Source organism: Phyllostomus discolor, chromosome 6, assembly GCF_004126475.2.
Source record: "Phyllostomus discolor isolate MPI-MPIP mPhyDis1 chromosome 6, mPhyDis1.pri.v3, whole genome shotgun sequence".
Taxonomy (NCBI): Eukaryota; Metazoa; Chordata; class Mammalia; order Chiroptera; family Phyllostomidae; genus Phyllostomus; species Phyllostomus discolor.
The window spans coordinates 131,827,322-131,845,460 of NC_040908.2; the positions used below are offsets into that span (position 1 = coordinate 131,827,322).

The following is an 18,139-nucleotide window of genomic DNA, read 5'->3' on the forward strand; positions in this document are numbered from 1 at the left end:
TACTGAATGACAGGTAACAGATTAGGTTTGGAAAGTGTAGGTATATCTTAGACATAGAATAAAATGTTTATTAGACATCCAAGTAGAGATAATCAAATAGGAAATTAAATATGTAAGTCTGAAGTTCAGGGGAAAGTTCAGGTTAGAGATAAAAATTTGAGAAGTGAAAATCACTATGTACTTAACATTCTCAAGCCACCCCTACCATAGAAAATAATGAAGTACTTCTAAAAACAGCTTACCACTATTAATAATTATGCAGACCTAAATTAAGGGTCAGATATATATTTTGTATCTACTAAGTCATTCATTCAACAAATATTTACTATATATTTTGTGCCAGTTACTGCTTTGGGTTTGGCTCATGACTGAGAATAATATTATATTGCACACACAATCAAGTACTTTAGAGGTGCTTTTAAAAACTGCAATTATTTTTTAAAAAACCTTTTGGAGTACTTTTTCTACTTATTGCTAAAGGGGATAAATAAAATAAAACCAATAGAAAAAAGATATGAAGCACAAATAAAAGATCAAGTTTTGGCAATATTTGTCAAATAACTGAATATTTTGACAAATTAGTTTCACAAAACAAGTTTCTAGAGAGAATTACAGCAATCCCACAATCCCTCATACTTCCAAATGGCCTTTTGAAAACACAAACTGACTTGTTCTATTAAATTCCTTCTATGCCTCATACTAAACTTTTAAGTATTAAAAAAACTAAAATTAGCTCTGTTCAGTGTGGCTCAGTTGGTTGGAGCATCATCCCGTAGCTGAAAGGTCTCGGGTTCAATCCAGTCAGGGCACACACCAAGGTTGGGGGTTGATCCCTGTCCAGGCGCAGGCATGTGCAACCCCCCATTCAGACAGGTAGGATCCCAGGGCACTAATCCCTGGTCCTGGCGCATATGGGAGGCAGCAAATCAATGCTCCTCTCTCACATCGATGTTCTTTCTCCCCTTTCCTCTCTATCCCTTCCTCTCTCTGAAAAGCAATAATAAAAAAAAAAAAAAGTGTCCTTGGGTGAGGATAAAAATAAAAATAAAGAATTAAAATTAAAAATCCAAGCTGTACTGCAATTAGGTCAATAAAATTAAAGAATAAGAGAATATGCATCAGAGGCCCATTGATACTGGTCATTTAATATGCCTAACTATTCTCAGAAAACCCCACAGAAACATAGAGTCTATGTTTCGAAAAAACCTTTTTAGAAAATCTAGTCCAAATGCCTAATTCCTGAACCTCATCTACAGACCTATTGCTGTATGACAGGGAAGAGTAACTTTTCCTTTTTAACAGATTAGTTCTATCTTTGGAAAGCTCTGACTCTTAAGCAGTTTTTTTCTTAACGTTAAGTTTAATTAATTAAACCTTTTTACCTGACCCTACTTTGGGGTTATGGCCTAGTTAATTCTTCGTTGTGTGAAGGAAGCAGTCCTCTGCATTGCAGGATGTTTAGTAGCTCCCTGGCCTCCACCCACTGGATGCTAACCATAAGTCCCTCCTCTCCCAGTTGTACACCCAAACTGTCTTCAGACATTTACCAAAGGCCTAATAAGGGGCAAAATTACCCAGCTAGTTGAGAACCACGCTGCTCTAGTTCTGTTTAGTTGGGCCAAGTAACAATGCTCACACTGAAGCATTTAATACATGCCAGGCACAATACTGAGCACTCTGCATATATTTTCATTTAATTCTCAACACCATCTCAATTTTACAGTTAAGAAAATAGAAGTACAGAGGCTAAGCACCTTGCCTAAAATCACATAACTAATTAAGTGGCGAGTCTGAGATGTCACCTAAGGAGTCCATTTCAGAGCTTACGATTTTAATTCAAACAAGTCTAACAAAACAAGTCTAATTCTTCACATATGTGAAGACAGCTCTTATTGTGAAATTCCTTAATACTTACGGAGCTACCCAGAACCTCTAAATTCTCAGTTTTTTTAAGCTGACAAGAGTTCTAATTTCTTTACATCCTTCCCACTGAATATACACAGAACTAAAGATGACATACTTTGGTGTACAGCATAATGAATCTAGTCTTCTTTTCCATTAATTATGATGGGGTTTTATTGGGGGGTGGAGAAGATGTGATGATGGCAGCCATAGTGTTCTTCTGTTTTACATCATTTACTGCCAAAACCACCCTCACGTCTTTTCCATAAGTAATGTTGTAAAGCCACCACACTAAACTTAACATATATCAGTGTTTCTCAGGCCTTATGTATACTCCTAAAAAGTTCATTTAAATTTAGTCCAACAATCCAAATTCAGAGATCATTTTGGATGGTTATTATATTATTTACTATCCTTCTTTCTTCATTGTCACCTATAAATTTGATAATATGCCTTCTCCAGACAAGCATAAGATAAAACAAACAACAAAGCCACTTTCCACAATCAATAACCTTTGGGTAGAGAGCATCATTCAAAATCAAAACCGTGTTGATTAATACGATCAACTAGTGGCTGACTCAATGTTCCTTCATTGTACACCCAAGAATATTTTTTTAAAAATGACTGCACCAAAAACTAAGCTTAGGTACAAATACATTATATTGTTACTAATCTACCAACTGCATCAGAGAAAAACCAAAGTTCCTCTGACAATCTATTTTTAGCAAACCCATTCTGGTTCATTGTTAACCTGTTTTCTTCAAGCCAGTCATAAACTATCCTTTTTATTTCTTGTTCTAAAATCTTCTACCTTTTTAAAAATAAGGCCTAGAAGCCTCTATTCTTTTAGCACTCCTTGTATTCCCCTAAAACATTTTAAGACCACAAGTAATAATAATTTGAAGATTTTGCAGGCAGTTCCTTTTATAAAATGTTCTAACTAGCCCAGAAAACAGCTCATTTAACCAGACACATTCTTTCTCCATACTCATGTTGGTTTTATGTCCTTCCTAGCAACATTTGCTTTGTTATTACTATTATTGGTAGTGGTGTTGGTGGTTTACTCTTCCTGAGTAAGACTTAAGGAATTTTTTTCTTCCCTTAACGCCAATCACTATTATTACACTGTCCCTGATTACCATTTTAAATGTAATATAAAAAAACCTTTTGGTTGGTCTTAGCATATTTTTGAAGTATCAGCTCATTTCAGCTCATTTCCCTGATTTTTAAAAAGATTCATTTTCTATACTTCACTATAGCAATCTTAGTTATTTACTTTGTTTTTAAAGTAGCATGCATATCACCCTGGCCAGATAGTTCAATTTGTTGGAGGATCGTCCTGTACACAAAAAGGTTGCAGGTTCAATTTCCGGTCAAAGCACATACCTAGGTTGCAGGTTCAATCCCCAGCTGGGGCATGTATGGAAGGCAACCAATCGATGTTTTTCTCTCTCTCCCCTCTCTGTAAAAATCAGTGAACATATCCTCCTTGAGGAAGGATTAAAAAAATAGCTTGCGTACCTTTGAAGAGTTCACTGTATAATAACTCTAAGGATCTTTTTCTATCTGAAAAATATCAAAATTATATTTTTACATAACTCCCTAAAATATTCTCCCTTTTAGAAGAAATTTATACTGTAGAATCATGCTGATCTCTCTGATAAAGAATCAGAAAAACTTAGATTGGTGAAATAAATTATAAAAAATATATATAAAAACACTAAGCAGTTCTTAAGAATTATGCCAGAAAAGATAAGGGATGTTCATGATTAAGTTTTAGGTTTTTTTTTTAAATGTATGGTTATATAATGGTATATATAGTATATACCAAAATCATTTTAAGTATATATATATGTGTGATATTTTTATATATTACACAGAAAAAAGTTATATGCAAAAATATTTAAAGTATTTTTCTCTGATCATAACATTTTATTTTTTCCATGTGCTTTTCTATATTTATCATATTTATGTAATAAAGATGTATCATTTTTACAACACAAGCATTATGATTTTAAAAGAATCAGCAGACCCAGAAGAAAATGCTCTTATAAAGTACAATAAAAAAAGGTCTATCTAGCTTGAGGTTTCTGCTTTTATAATTCTATTACTAAAACAAGCTTAGAAAAACATTTCTGGACACCACATCAAAAGCCAGTACTAGGTAATACTAGTTAGCCAAACTATATAATAAGTCATTAACAACCATCAAGATGACCATTCAAAGTTTTAGAAATTAAATGGGGAAAATCACAAGAACTTCCTCACATGTCAAGAAAAGGATATAGTTATGAACTATTTAATATTTAAATACATTAAAAATAAAATAATTTAAAAATTATTGTATATCCCCCCAATATCCCTACATAATGAAGGATTAGAATAGGGGTAATGAAGACAAAAAAAGTCAAAATGTTTTAAATTGTGCTAAAATTTCCTAATAAAGTAAGCTATGTCACCTGTTAAATATTTAGTATTTAAAATCTCATAGCAAGAACAATTATCTTTATTTAGAAATTCTGTCTGGTTGAAGGTCAATCTACAATAGTCCAAAATGCCCAGAAACTTAAAAAAAAAGAAAAAGGTAATATTAACCAATTAATACCTTATCTTTCAAATACATTTGATTCTGTAAAATACTACTACATAAGTGATTTAACTAATCCTAATTCATCTAAAAGTAAAAATATATTCACCATCTTCTTTAGCACATTATTTCAATTATTCTATTTCTCCATACATAGCTTCTTCAAATATATCAAAAATATGATTTCAAAATTAGTCTTTCCTTAAAGAAATGTTTTGATATTCATAAAAAACAACACAAACATAATACATCCTCAAGTTACAATGAAGATCCTACTAAGACTTTAAACGAAATAAAAAAGGAAAGCATCGAACCCATAAAACCAATATACACATTTATTTTAAATAATTTGCCATTAAACTGACCATCAAGATATATGATCTTTTACATCCGGAAATGCAAATGAGCATAATCAACAAAGGCCAAACATCTCTCAATCTCACTTATATACACATATGTATAGAATTATAACCCAGCAATATCATGTAATAAATGAATACACACCTTACTTTAGTATATGCCAGGGTAGACACACAAAAACAAGAAAAAAATTTTGAAATCAGAGTATAAAGGGACTCTGCTTTTTCAAACAATGCAGCACTGAAAGCCAGGTCAGCATCCTTGGGCATTACTAGGAAACTTTAGCACATCTGATATTTCCATCATCTTCAAGATTCCTCTGAATAATCAGAAAATTTCCCAGTCTCCCCCTACCTCACCTGTCCAGACTTCCTTTGGCTTTCTTCCCTCTACTGTGTAATGATGCTATTGTGGTTATTTAGGCTTTAAATGTTCAGAGATACAACCCCCTCTCTATATTAATTCAGTTCCTTTTCTCACAGACACTGACTCAGCCGTGGGTTGTGCAGCACTGACGTTTCTAACCAAACAGCATCCTGTGAGCTACGATCGTCCCATTTCCCCATCCCTGTGCAGTGATTGGCTATTGTAATTGATAGACAGACTGGAGAAAACTCAGGAGATAAGAGCTTAGTGATATGAAGATATGTTGCCAAATGCCATCTGTAAAGCTAATTCTAGCTCTGCCAGCTTGCCAGGTTTTAGGAAACTAGGATGCAGCTTTTTTTTTTCTTTCAGTATTTCATTGTGTACCCATACTGGACAGTAAAGCTTCTCTTTAATACCAAAGAGTAAATGTTATTTGTACTTTAAGAATCCACTCAAGGACTACTCTAAAACAACAAAAGTTTTCCATTTCTAAACTGCTGCTGGAACTACAGAGTGGCTTAAAAGGCAAACTGGAAAGCTCAATCTTCATGCAGTCTCAGAAGCAGCAGACATGCGTATTTCTATGTGGAAATGAAACCGTGCGGCAAAGTCTGATATTGAATATGTGATGCATTTATCTTTAGTAACCTGAGCAGACTGCAGATCTGAGTTTTAAATAGTCAGATTCGACCCAATTTATATACTCAAGAGCTTTTGGTACATTGTCGATCTAGGCATTTTAACACTAATTATACAGAAAGGGTGCTCTTTCTTTTTCCTTTTTAAATAGCAAAAATGCCTCTATAATTTTTTTAAAAGTTGTCATAATTCAAGCCAAATATACTTCAACTGAATAGATCTTTAATTTCTCAGCAAACTATTAAATCCCTCTTATACAGGTAATAACTATAAAACTAGTGAGAAAGTTCAGTAACTTTTATAACTATGTAATTCATTTGTATGTCTACCCATGTCCAGGGTAGCTTCCAGTCTTGTCTTGCCTTTTATCAATTTATCACAGTGTTATACATATCAGATCTACATATAAAATAAAGCTCAGAAAATAAAGTACATTAGCTCTATTTGATGAAAGAGAAGCCATAAGGCAATGCCCACCAAACTCTCAAACCTAAATGATAAGCACACATAAAATAGTAACTATTACTGTTACTTTTATATTCAGTACATTTATTTTCTATTTTCATCCTTGCCAGTAGCAAAAGGTGGGGGGGGCGGGGGGCGGGTGGATCAAAGGAAAAGATGGAAAAGAGAGGCTATTCTAAATTATGAAGAGAACAAATAAAAAATAAATTTAAACAAGACAACTTTTTAGGTTAACTACAAAAACTGAATCAATAAAGTATTTTTATTTCTTACTGCTAAAGACTGAATGTTTGTGTGCCCCAGTCATATGTTGAAATGTATTCCCCCCCCCCCCCATGGCATTTGGAGACGAGGTGATCAGGTCACAAGGGCAGAGTCTCCTGAATGGGATTAGTGCCTTTATAAAAGAAACCCCAGAGAGATAAATCCCTAGCCCCATCCTCCCTGTGGGGACACAGCCAAAGAGAGAGCTGTCTTAACCACGAAGTAAGCCCTTAGCAGATACAAAATATGCCAGCACCTTAATCTTGGACTTCCCAGCCTCCAGAACCAGGTAAAATAAATTTCTGTTGTTTATAACCTACCCAGTCTATGGTATACTGTCATAACAGTATACCTAAACAAACTGAGACATTCACTTTTTGTAAATTTAAATCCCCAATTCTATTTGAGGTGGCAATGTACCCACCTATATATTATATATCTCAGTCTCCCTCATCCAAACATGACCATATGACACAGTTGTAGCCAATAATTTATAAACAGATACCTTGTGGAAATTAGTAAGAAATTTAATTTCCTGGTATCAGTAAAACCCCTTTCCCATTGTGCCCTTCTACCTTTATCCTCCTCATCTGGAAGGTGGACGTAACAGCTTAAGCTACAGTAAAGCCATCTTGTGATCATAAGGAAGAGCCAAGAAAATCAAAGACTTTTGATCCCAACATCCTTAAACTACTGAATCTACATCAGGTATTGCCTACCTGTGGACTGCTTATGTACAAGAAAAGTAATCCCCTAACTTAAGCCATTGCTTATCTGGTTTTCCTTTAATCAAAAATCTATAAATAAAGTATACAAGACTCAAAAAAAAAAAAAAGAGAGTAGGTAGAAGCATAGATCTGCCATTTATAAGTTGGATGGCCTTGGGCAAGTTTATTAACCTCATCCTTTTCATCTGTCAAATGGAAACAAGTAATACTATTCAGAGAGCTCTACCTTCAAACTCAGTCATGATACTCTTCAGAATATCCCTGGCAGGAATCCACCTAATCATCTGAAGATTAGCTCAAGTCTCATTTTCACCGATTCCTTCTCGGAACTCTTCTTTTACTATAATTCACTACCATAGTTTAGTGCCCTACTGTTCGCTAATTATTCCATATATGGTTATTAGAACATCCTTTTAGTGATATTCTGACAAACTGCTGAATCTCTCTTGAACTGAGTGCAAGTTCTTAACAATACCTGCTGATGGTTAGTATTTAAAACTTCTCAGTCAATTATCAGCTAAAAAAATACCATTTAAAAAAGTCAAATGGTGCATTTTTTAAAGTAGCCTAAACATGTTCCTAAATGCACACAACAAGAGATCACAAAAGAGGTTAAAATAAGCTCAAAGGGTTTCACGATATTTGCACTAAAAAAAAAAAATCCCTGTATCGGTATTTATTTTCTATGCTGCAGGAGTCTACCTAAAAAGAGCACCAAAAAGTTACTGATGCTCTATGTGTTACTGAAATAACAGCAATGAAAAAAGTACTGTTAGTTTTTATGAATTTTTCTCATTGTATGCATGTAGCTTTTATAAAGCAGCTTATTTTCACTCTGTCACCATTTCATATGTAATACTACTGTACATCAACAGAAAATTAAGAACTAGGAAGAATAACATACTATTCACCGGAAAATAGGTACACAACATAACTAAGAAATATAAATATAGCCCCAACACTTAATGAGATAAAACCAGTACCTCTTTAATCTCAAAGACAAAACAATTATCCATGTAAGCAGGACAGAGATAAAGAACTAGAACCAGAAGCTGAAGGACACACACATATACAAATGAACCCCAAAACACTCATGTCGTTGGTATGTACTTATAAATTAATAAAATCAACTCAACATTTTCATTTTAGACCTCACCACATTAAAAGTCCATAATAAAGGTAGACATCTTATCAGGAGACTTAAACAGTACCAGCCACTCATATTTCCTAGCAACAGCATATAATTTAAAAGTACCTGAATTATTTCTTTAAAATTACAAAAAAGTTCAGTATCACAACATTTTTAAATTCTTTTTTAAGAAAGCTGATAAAAGTTTTCAGTATCAGGGGCATTTTACATTCACATAAGTTAAATGTTCAATGTCCCTTTAGTAAACATTCATAAAGCACAGCACTTTATGAGAACATGCTTGCATACCTGCAATGAAAGTGAGGTTTATGAGCTGCTAATTAACACCTTAAAATATCAGATCACTTTAGTGTTCTAAATGAGGTGGTCCTTATTATGCCACACAGCACAAAATGAACACTTCAAAAATTATAAATGGGTCAAAACTTTTGAAATAAATTTTATTTAATGCATCAAACTTTAAATGAAACAGGACAGCCATTGCAGAAAGACTGATTTTCCCATTAGGATCAGGATGACAACACAATATATATTCACATAGTTAAAAATGTATGGAGGCGAAGACTGGAAAGAGCCTATAAATTATCTTGGATAATCTCTACACAATGTACTTTGAAAAATAAATTCCCAGTAGGGAGTTTTAAATACAAAGAACTAAAATATCTTGCCAGAGTTCCCAGTTAAATTAAATATTGCATTTATTCATGGGGTTAACTAAAGAGTTTTAACATTTTTACAAGCAGAAATAAAAATCAAATAAATATAAGAAAATTAAAAGGAAAGAAATTTTCTCTAAAAGTAACTTAAGGAGACATGCAAACATTCATAATATTTTGTAAACCCCATCTTCTGACAGGACTTGCCACAACCAAATGCAGTTTGGTTCTTTATAAAAATCTACTTTATCAGAGCTTTGATATGTGAAATACATATTTTCTACCTACCTTGAATGTTTATAAAGTTTACGAGGTCTACAATGCAATTTCCGATCCCAATTCTCTGGATCACTGGAGTTACTGTCATAAGGATGAGGCCGTCCTGCCATCCCACTTCAAGCTTTCTCACACTACTGCTCTGAAAGCACACATGTAGCACCCATAACCTACATAAAAAAGTAGTGTTGACCTTTAAGTCTACTCCATGCAGAAGAAAAGTCACAAAATTTTCATTACTTTCTAATATTAGTGACATTTTTTCAAAAGTGATGAACCAGATTAAAAATACTAGACATACAAAACACCACAAATTAGATTAAAATAAATACCAGTGCCTCTTTAGGTACTTTTCATTTGATTCTTCTATTAAATTTGTTACCGCTGTATGCAAAAGTTTAATAATGTGCTATTTATATTTACGAATATATTTAACTGCCATCTGGATACCTCATGTTTCCAAACATTAATACGGTACCAAAAAAGGCAAAAACGATTCCAGAAAATTCTTTCAGACAAAATTTCACTTGGAATATACATTTCTTACTTACTACAAGTTTAGGATTTTTAACAAAGCATCTAGCATCCAGTAAGATCAAAAACCAACACTGTTACTTCTTTAACCAAGTTAAAGACCTTAAACAGATACTTAATATTTGCCCCAAAATAAAACTATGTAAGCATCCTAATGTTACCTTACAGTGCGATTACCACAAAAAATACATTTTTTAAAGATTTTATTTATTTTATTTTTACAGAGTGGAAGGGAGGGAAAAAGAGAGGGAGAAAAACACCAATGTGTGGTTGTTTCTTGCGTGCCCCCTACTGGGTACCTGACCCACAGCCCAGGCATGTGACCGGAGACCCTTTGGTTGGCAGTCCGGCACTCAATCCACTGAGCCACACTAGCCAGGACTCCACAAAAATATTTTATCAACATGATTTATATACTTTACTCATTTCATATTTGAGGTTTGTGACTTATTTCCACAACAGTTGTATGCAAGTATAAGAAAACATGCATAATAGCTATACACAGAATACCTGAACTAAGGCTTTAATGTATACTCACTTTCAGATTTAATCTTCACAACCACTTTACAAGGTATGCATTATAATCCCTATGTACACAATAGAAAACAGTCTCAGAAGCTTAATAATATTGCTAAAGTTCCCAATGCTTATAAATGGCAGAATTATAAAGAACAAAGAACAATGACAATTTATGATATAGAGTCTTGATCTTAAAAAAGGCTCAGAATGGAGTATTCTGTTTGGAAACAGTAGGTCAGGTTTGACTTTTAGAGATTGCAAACACCAAAAGAAAAACCAAATGTAGTTAAACAATGTGGACAAAGTTATATTAAGTCAGACAAGAACCCAGGTTTCCTGACACCCACTCCTATACCTGTATACTTTCTATAAATTTTTCCAAGCTGGAGTTGCTAGAAGTAAGGAAGAGCTGTGCACAATAGTCAAGGGGAACCCAGAATGGGGAGAAGACAACACTTTCTTGAGTTTTATAAGGGATTCCAGTACAACTTCTCTCTCTCCCTCTCTCTCTCTCTCCCTCTCTCTCTCTCTCTCCCCCCCCTCTCTCTCACACACACACACACAAAACATAAACTCATTGAAAGAAATAATTTCACTTTAGAGAAATTATTTTTCTATGTTTATACTTTTTCCTGATACTCAGTATTTTCTTTCCAAAGATGTTCATGTACATGAACATTTTAATAAATATGTAAATAAGTAGGTAGATCAAGGAGTGCAATAAAAATAACAGAAAAGGGAAAGGGGGAGAATTTCATAATGGCTTATTTAAATTCTAAACAAATTGCAGACAGTTTATTTGTTGAATTACCCTGGAAAAGAAACCTATTTCCTCAAGGATCACTGAATAATTGAGAATCAATTACATATTAAATGAACATAAATACTATAAAATTATATCAAAAACAAAAAATTCTCCAACTCATTTGAGTTTTTAATTATAAAAATAATGTATTTACCGAAAAAGAAACTTTGTAAAACTTCAACTAAATAATATAGCTAGTTATCTGCCCTGAAGCGATGAGGCAAAAGAGAAGGGTGAGAGAGAACAGATTAGAGACAAAGGAGAAAGTCAAATGGAAAAAAGTGGTCACAGAGCAAGAGAGACACAAAAGGTAAAAAGAATAGTTGGGAAAAATTGATAAGAAGGGAAAAGAAGATGTAAAGAGGCTTACCGGGTTCTGTAGAATGAGATTTAGCACATTTTCTCCTTACTGCATAAGTCTTCTAGTAAGCTATTTTAGGCATTAACATTTCTTTACACAAGCCATTTTTCCATCTCCTAACCCATAACCATACACCCCTGTGGATAAGATAGCCACAAGTGACCTGAGGGAAGAAGGATCCTAAACCATGGGAGGCATGCAGTAACTAAAAAAAATAAAACCACTGGGGAATGGCTAAGGTAAATTCAGATGCACGTTTTAACCATTTTACAGTGGGTGGCATATATCTAGCAGCTGGGAAATTCCAGTATGTCTTCCTAATCAATCTTACAGAAATTAACAAGCCTGTGTGTTTACAACCAGCCACAGAAAACTAAAGGATGTTCAGGTGAAGGCTATCAAAAAAGAAAAAAATCAATTGAAAAATCCTATTTCTATTTCATTTGTCAGCAAAAGTTGGTTATCAACATGTGAAAGCTTTCTCCCCACTCTTCACTCCTCCCAACTGTCAGGGATACAAGCACACTAAAAACAAGTAAGATTAAAGTTTAAGATATCTGGAAAAAAAGATACCTGCATTAGTCTATACATACTAGTGAATTTTAAATGTCATCAATAAGCTGTAACTACAAATACATAAAAGGCAAAGCACACATTATATACTACTTTGAAATGTCTAATGATCTATTTTGAAACGTCTAATGATCTCTTCTATTTTAATAATCTCTTCAACTTTTTGCCATACTAGATGACACTGTATTTATCTTATTTCATTCATCCTTTCATTCATTCATTCAAGCACTTACTGAACTACTACAATAAGCCAAGCAATTTACAAGGTTCTGAAGCAAGTTGGACATTTGTTCCTGTTCTCAAAAAACTTACTCTTATAAAGGAAAAAAGACTCCACTCAATGGTTCCATATGCCACTTCCCCCTGTCTCTCTTACCAAGATAGTTCTTGTACTGTTACCCCACCTTGAAGTCATCCTTGACTTTCTCATTCCCCTGTATCAAACCTACTTCAAAATGTTTTGACTCTTTCCCTCCTGTTTCACCCATAAGGCTATACTGCCTTCAGTTAAAACTCTTAACAGGTATCAGTAAGCCTCCTGGTCGACCTCTTTACCATTCCATTCAATTCTGTATCTGCTCTGCAGTAATAAGAATTATCTTTCTAAAAGCTTCTAATAGCTCTCCATTTCCGCTATCCAAACTCACCAGAAAAAGTTCCTTCAAAATATGACACTTGGATCCCCAATGCCTACTTCATATTAGGCAAACTAAAGTTTATTATTTTTGAATCTTGAAAGCAAAAAAATTATACTAGACTACTCAAAACAAAGTACTTAGAAAATGGCACAGCCTGTTACTATTTTTAGGCATGATAAAAAATAATCTAGATTCTAAGTAATCTAGAAACAATCTTTTTACAGGCTGGAACAACTGGGCCTATTGGCTAGAAACATGAATTCAGAAGACCGCCAAAAGTTAACTGGTAAAAAGGTAATTCCATTACTTCCCCTTCTCTTGGATATTACTATCTAAAAAGGAGGGAGGATTATGATAACATAAATAAGTGTTCCCAGGGGCACTATTTTTAGGTAATATTAACACAATGATCTATGGACATGTAAAACAACCTGACAGATAGTATATGGAGACAAGTTACTCTGTTCTATGTATCAATGTACTAGGAAGTTTAAATACAAGGCATCCCCACTAAGAGTAGAGCTCCTGTGAAAAAGAACATCCAGCCTAAGTCTTTTTTTTTTTAACTGAGGAATGGATACTTTTTTAAAAGATTTTATTAATTCTTTTTTAGAGGGGAAGGGAAGGAGAGAGGGAAAGAAACATCAATGTGTGGTTGCCTCTCCCGCTCTCCCTGCTGGGGACCCAGTCTACAACCCAGGCATGTGCCCAAAACTGGGAATCAAACTGTGACCCTTTGGTTCACAGGCCCATGCTCAATCCACTGAGCTACACCAGCCAAGGCAAGAAAAGTCTTGTATGAGTTTATTTGAGCCAAACTGACTATAATTACCAGAAAGCAAAAATAAATGAATTGAGAAAATGCTCCGGGACATGGTAGTTTTGCCACTTATTTTATACATTAAAATCAAAGGAGTAGAAATGTAAGGAGGGCTATGTGAAATTCATTAGTGGCAGATTAGGGAAGCAGGAGAAAGCAAAGTAGGGAAATCTCTGAGACTGGATAAAAAGCAATTTTCTTTTCACACTGGTGGGTATGAGATAGTTAATGTTTACTATACACAGAGGTGGTATTTGGGCAACAAGATAACAATGTGGTCTGCTCTGGTGCTGGTAGTTGGGTCTGCAAAAGAAAATTACTCTGCCATTTCAGAAAACTATTACCTTAGATGCACAAAGACAACAAACAATTTCAAAGGTAAAGACAGACCTTTTGTCTAGGAAGCTACAAGCCCTAGGACATGACTAACCACTATGCCCCACTTCCAGAAATTTTTACTTTGAGACCACTCTGTGGGGTTACTTTCAGTCTCTAGGTTTGTAGGGCCCAGAGCCTGCAGGCTTAGTATGTGCTCCTTTTTCATCCACAAAACCTCTCATAAAGAAAAGAAACAATTACCATTAATTTATATGGAAAAAATTTTTGACCATTCCCAGACCCAAAAATAACCTACCAAATCATACCAAATAGGCTTAAGAAATCCAGTTTTATGCTGAGTGCAACACCTCAACAAGCTCTCTTAGGCTTTTCTGGTATCTTAGGACACATCTTGCTAACAGATGCACAAAATGCTCACAGAAACAGTTCAAAGCTATATGGGACTTGAAGCCGAGTGTAGTTCCCAGGGAAGGAACCTGGTGGTCTCATTGCTAGGGATGCACGCTGCCTCAATAACAGCTTGCTGCAAAACACACTGAATGCTATTCTTGCTTTTTGCTTGTATTTGTAAAAGCAAAAGGGAAAACAATGAAGAAAACAGAATCACATGGTGATAGGGAGCCAAGGACTACCTTCAGCACACAGAAAGCCGAGTATCAAGAGGTGTGGGTGGTAGAGGCTAATCAAGAAGTAGCCAAGAAGGCACCCAAGCTAGTAAAATGTTCTCGGGCATTCTTTCCTATGTGGAAAAGACCAAAAGGAGGAGAAAGAGCCCCAAAGAGCAAATAAATAATTTGAGATTTGCGGACTGAAGGGGTTAAACCTGACTTCACACATTTAATTCTGTACTAACTATACAGAACATTTTCAGAGTGTGGACCCTGAGTAAGAAGATGCCTACTGCTGGCTGCTGGTGGTTAACTGGGCTCAAATTTTAATAAGTGAAGCCTAGCAGATATTTCTACACAGGAGCCTCTCAAGCAAACTCTACTTCAGGGAGAAGCCTATACTGAATTGCCTGCCTGCACTGTGTTTCTGTCATCTCAGCCAGCCCTTATAAAGAAGTTCCTGTAATCCTAGTTCAACCTATAGGACTATGGTTCTCCCCATCCAGTCAGAGCTGTGCAGCTCCAACCAATCAGAGCAGCTCTATTCTGACCAATCAAGACAGTGCCTTTCAGGCCAATCAAACTGCAAGGATTTGGTATCCTCAGACTAATCAGGGACTGGAGCAGAGACTTCTGTTCATATAAGTCTGTTCCTCTGGCTATGGAAACACACTTTCCCTTTCAACCAGAGACCGAAGACTGCATTTCCTGGCTACAGTTGAAAAACAGAAGATGTCTCGCCAGAGCAGAGAGGCAGAATGGAGCAGACCAGACCACACCAGAGCAGAGCTGCACTGCCTAGCTGAAGACTGGCCTGGCCCCTGGGCAGCCTCAGAGCTGTGTTATTCCGTGCTGTATCACCAGTGAGCTGTTTTCCTGAATAAAGTTTCTTTCTTCACCACAACCCAAACTGCAGATTCCTGTTGGTACTGAATTTGCACCAACCATCAGTTGACAAGAGGGCCCTAGACAAAGAATTTCTTTTCTTTTTTTTTTAAGATTTTATTCATCCATTTTTAGGGAGGGAAGGGAGGGGGGAAGAGAGAGAGAGAGAGAGAGACATCAATGTGCGGTTGCTGGGGGCTATGGCCTGCAACCCAGGAATGTACCCTGGTTGGGAATCGAACCTGGGACACTTTAGTTCCCAGCCCGCGCTCAATCCACTGAGCTACGCCAGCCAGGGCTAAGAATTTCTGAAGGGCCAGAAGCTTGAGGGATCATTTAATAAGCCTCTTGCCTCAGGAATAAAAAAGACTGTACAACCCTGAAATGTACAAAATAAATGATGCCTATAACAACCATAAAAGCTTTGAAAAAGTTCTACAAAGTTTTTGTATAATTTCCTCATGATTGCTGGCTAACCCCGCTCTAAGTGTAAGATAAATCTTTAAATTGGTCAAAAACTGAACAATCATTTTTAGCTACATCAAGAAATGGAAAGCCTGGAGGGAATGAGTACTAGCACAGATAGTTCTCAAAGAGAAAGAACAAGAAGAAACAACTTTTAAGAGAAAAGAAAATCTGAGTAAATTATAAACACACACACACACACACAACTGTTTAAGAGCACTAGACAGGCCCCGAAGCATGAGTGAAAAAATAGTTTACTCTTGAAAAACTACAACTGGGAGTGAACAGACTTATGATTTCAGTTTGAAATTTTTATGTTGAGTGCCTTCCTCATCCCTGACAAATACAGTGAAGGAAACCAGAGAGCCACACAGCTCAAAGTAATTAAGAAAATAGTTGAAGGATGAAAGTGCATCCAGAAATTTAAGATAGATATACTGAGAGTAAAAGAACCAGAGAGGTGAGACCCAAAAATCTGAGCATAAATTCTGTTCAATTAACCTACACATGCATGGGGCACCCCAGGTAACTCCATGGTAGGCTACAGGTAAATTCACCCTAGAAAGCTGGTACAAGGTCCACAAGTTTGATGTTTTTTTAACCAAGCTCATTCCCCAACCATGCACAGCCCAAGCATCAGAAAGCTGAAGCCGTTACTGGCTTGGGTGTCAGAGAACAGAGACCACCACTGGCCAATGAACAAGAAATGAGGAAGGAATCCCCAGAAGTAAAGGAACCACACACAAAGGGTGAGTTCCAAAGTCTGAGTAAAATCTCTGCCCCAATTTTTGACTCACCACCAAATTGCACAGGTGCAGGAGATCCCTCCCCCGACCCTACTCCCCAGGAGACCAAGTTAAAAAACAAATAAATGAAAGAAGAATTAAGCACAGGTTATCAGCTGCAGTTTGAGTCCAGGCAAGTTAATGGTCTACAAGAAAAAAACTAAACAAACAACAACCCTCATAATAAACTACAATGTCTAGGTTTCAACCAAAAACCATGAGATGCAAAGAAACAAGACAAAAAAGGTAGTCAATAGAAACTGACTCCAAGTGGGTCCAAACATAAGATTTAACAAATAAACACTTCAAAGCACGTTATAAATATAGTCAAACAAAAGTCAGTATAGTCAACAAACTAAGATAACAGTAGCAGAAGGAGATCTCGATAGAGAAGTGAAAACTATTAAAAATGTAGTAATTCAGATGTAGCTGAAAAAAATAACTAAAGTGAAAAATTCATTGGATGAGAATAGCTATCGGAGCAGTAACAAAAATAGAATCAAGGAACTTGAAAACAGATCAGCAAAACTTACCCAATCCATAGAATAAAGAGAAAGATTGAAGGAAAATGAACAGATCTGCAGATGAAGTGGGACAACATCTAATGATATAACATAAAAGTAACTGGAGTTGAGGCATTATAGTAAGAATGCTAGGAAAGCGGAATGAGGGAAACTGAGACAAGATAATTAAACAAGGCCAAGCAATTAACAACCGAGGGAAACTGAGACAAGATAATTAAACAAGGCCAAGCAATTAACAACCTGCTAATAGCAAGATCTTTTTTAAAATAAAAAATTTTTATTAATTGATTTTAAAGGGAGAGGGGAAGGGGAGAAGAGGGGGGAAGACCATCTGATTCAGATGGTCTGTATCTCTCCTCCCCAACCAGAGAGTACTTTAAATCACCCCAGTTAAGGAGAAAGATATCAGAGACCGAGTCAGTGCCATTAGTGTCAGCCAAAATCCAGAAATGATAGGGGAATACGTACCAAAACCCTTGTAAGATTACAAGGGCCCAGAATTCTTGAGAGGGGCAACGTTAGAGTAGACAGATGATAACGAAAGAGTGCGTGAACAGAATCAGACATCTGATTAAGCCCATTTAAGAAGGAAAAAACAGTTTTTCAGTCACCCCGGGGAGTAACCAACATCTTTCCACCAAAGGGAACAAAACACCAGAAAGACAGCTTTTCAGTCACCCCAGCAAATCCACCCAAGTAATGGGAGGAGGGAGAAGATGGTGAGGGATTTCCTTTTACTAAATGCACGTACAGTAGAAGCCAAGATGGCACAGAGGGAATTCTTTTTACTGTGCATGTGCAGTAGAAGCCAAATGACCAAGTGGAACTACCATAAAACAGGGAGGGCAAAAGCCCTGGAAAATCCAGGGAAGAGATTACACAGTTTG

The 18,139-nt window shown here is 35.8% G+C and overlaps 1 protein-coding gene across 7 annotated transcripts in view; it reads right to left on the bottom strand.

Moving 5' to 3' along the window:
• The window catches only part of BTBD10 (BTB domain containing 10), a 79,740-nt gene that overhangs the window by 44,670 nt on the left and 16,931 nt on the right, over positions 1-18,139 (bottom strand). For 4 of the 7 annotated variants that reach the window (XM_028514347.2, XM_028514350.2, XM_028514348.2 and 1 more), the window contains one exon: positions 9,409-9,566. The exons of 1 other annotated variant lie outside the window; for it this stretch is intronic. In XM_028514347.2, the coding sequence (XP_028370148.1) occupies positions 9,409-9,509 (101 nt within the window). In that variant the 5' untranslated portion in view covers positions 9,510-9,566. Of the gene's footprint in view, positions 1-4,993; positions 5,521-9,408; positions 9,567-18,139 lie in introns of those variants that run through there. 2 more of the 7 variants (XM_028514353.2, XM_028514346.2) reach the window with 2 other exon arrangements.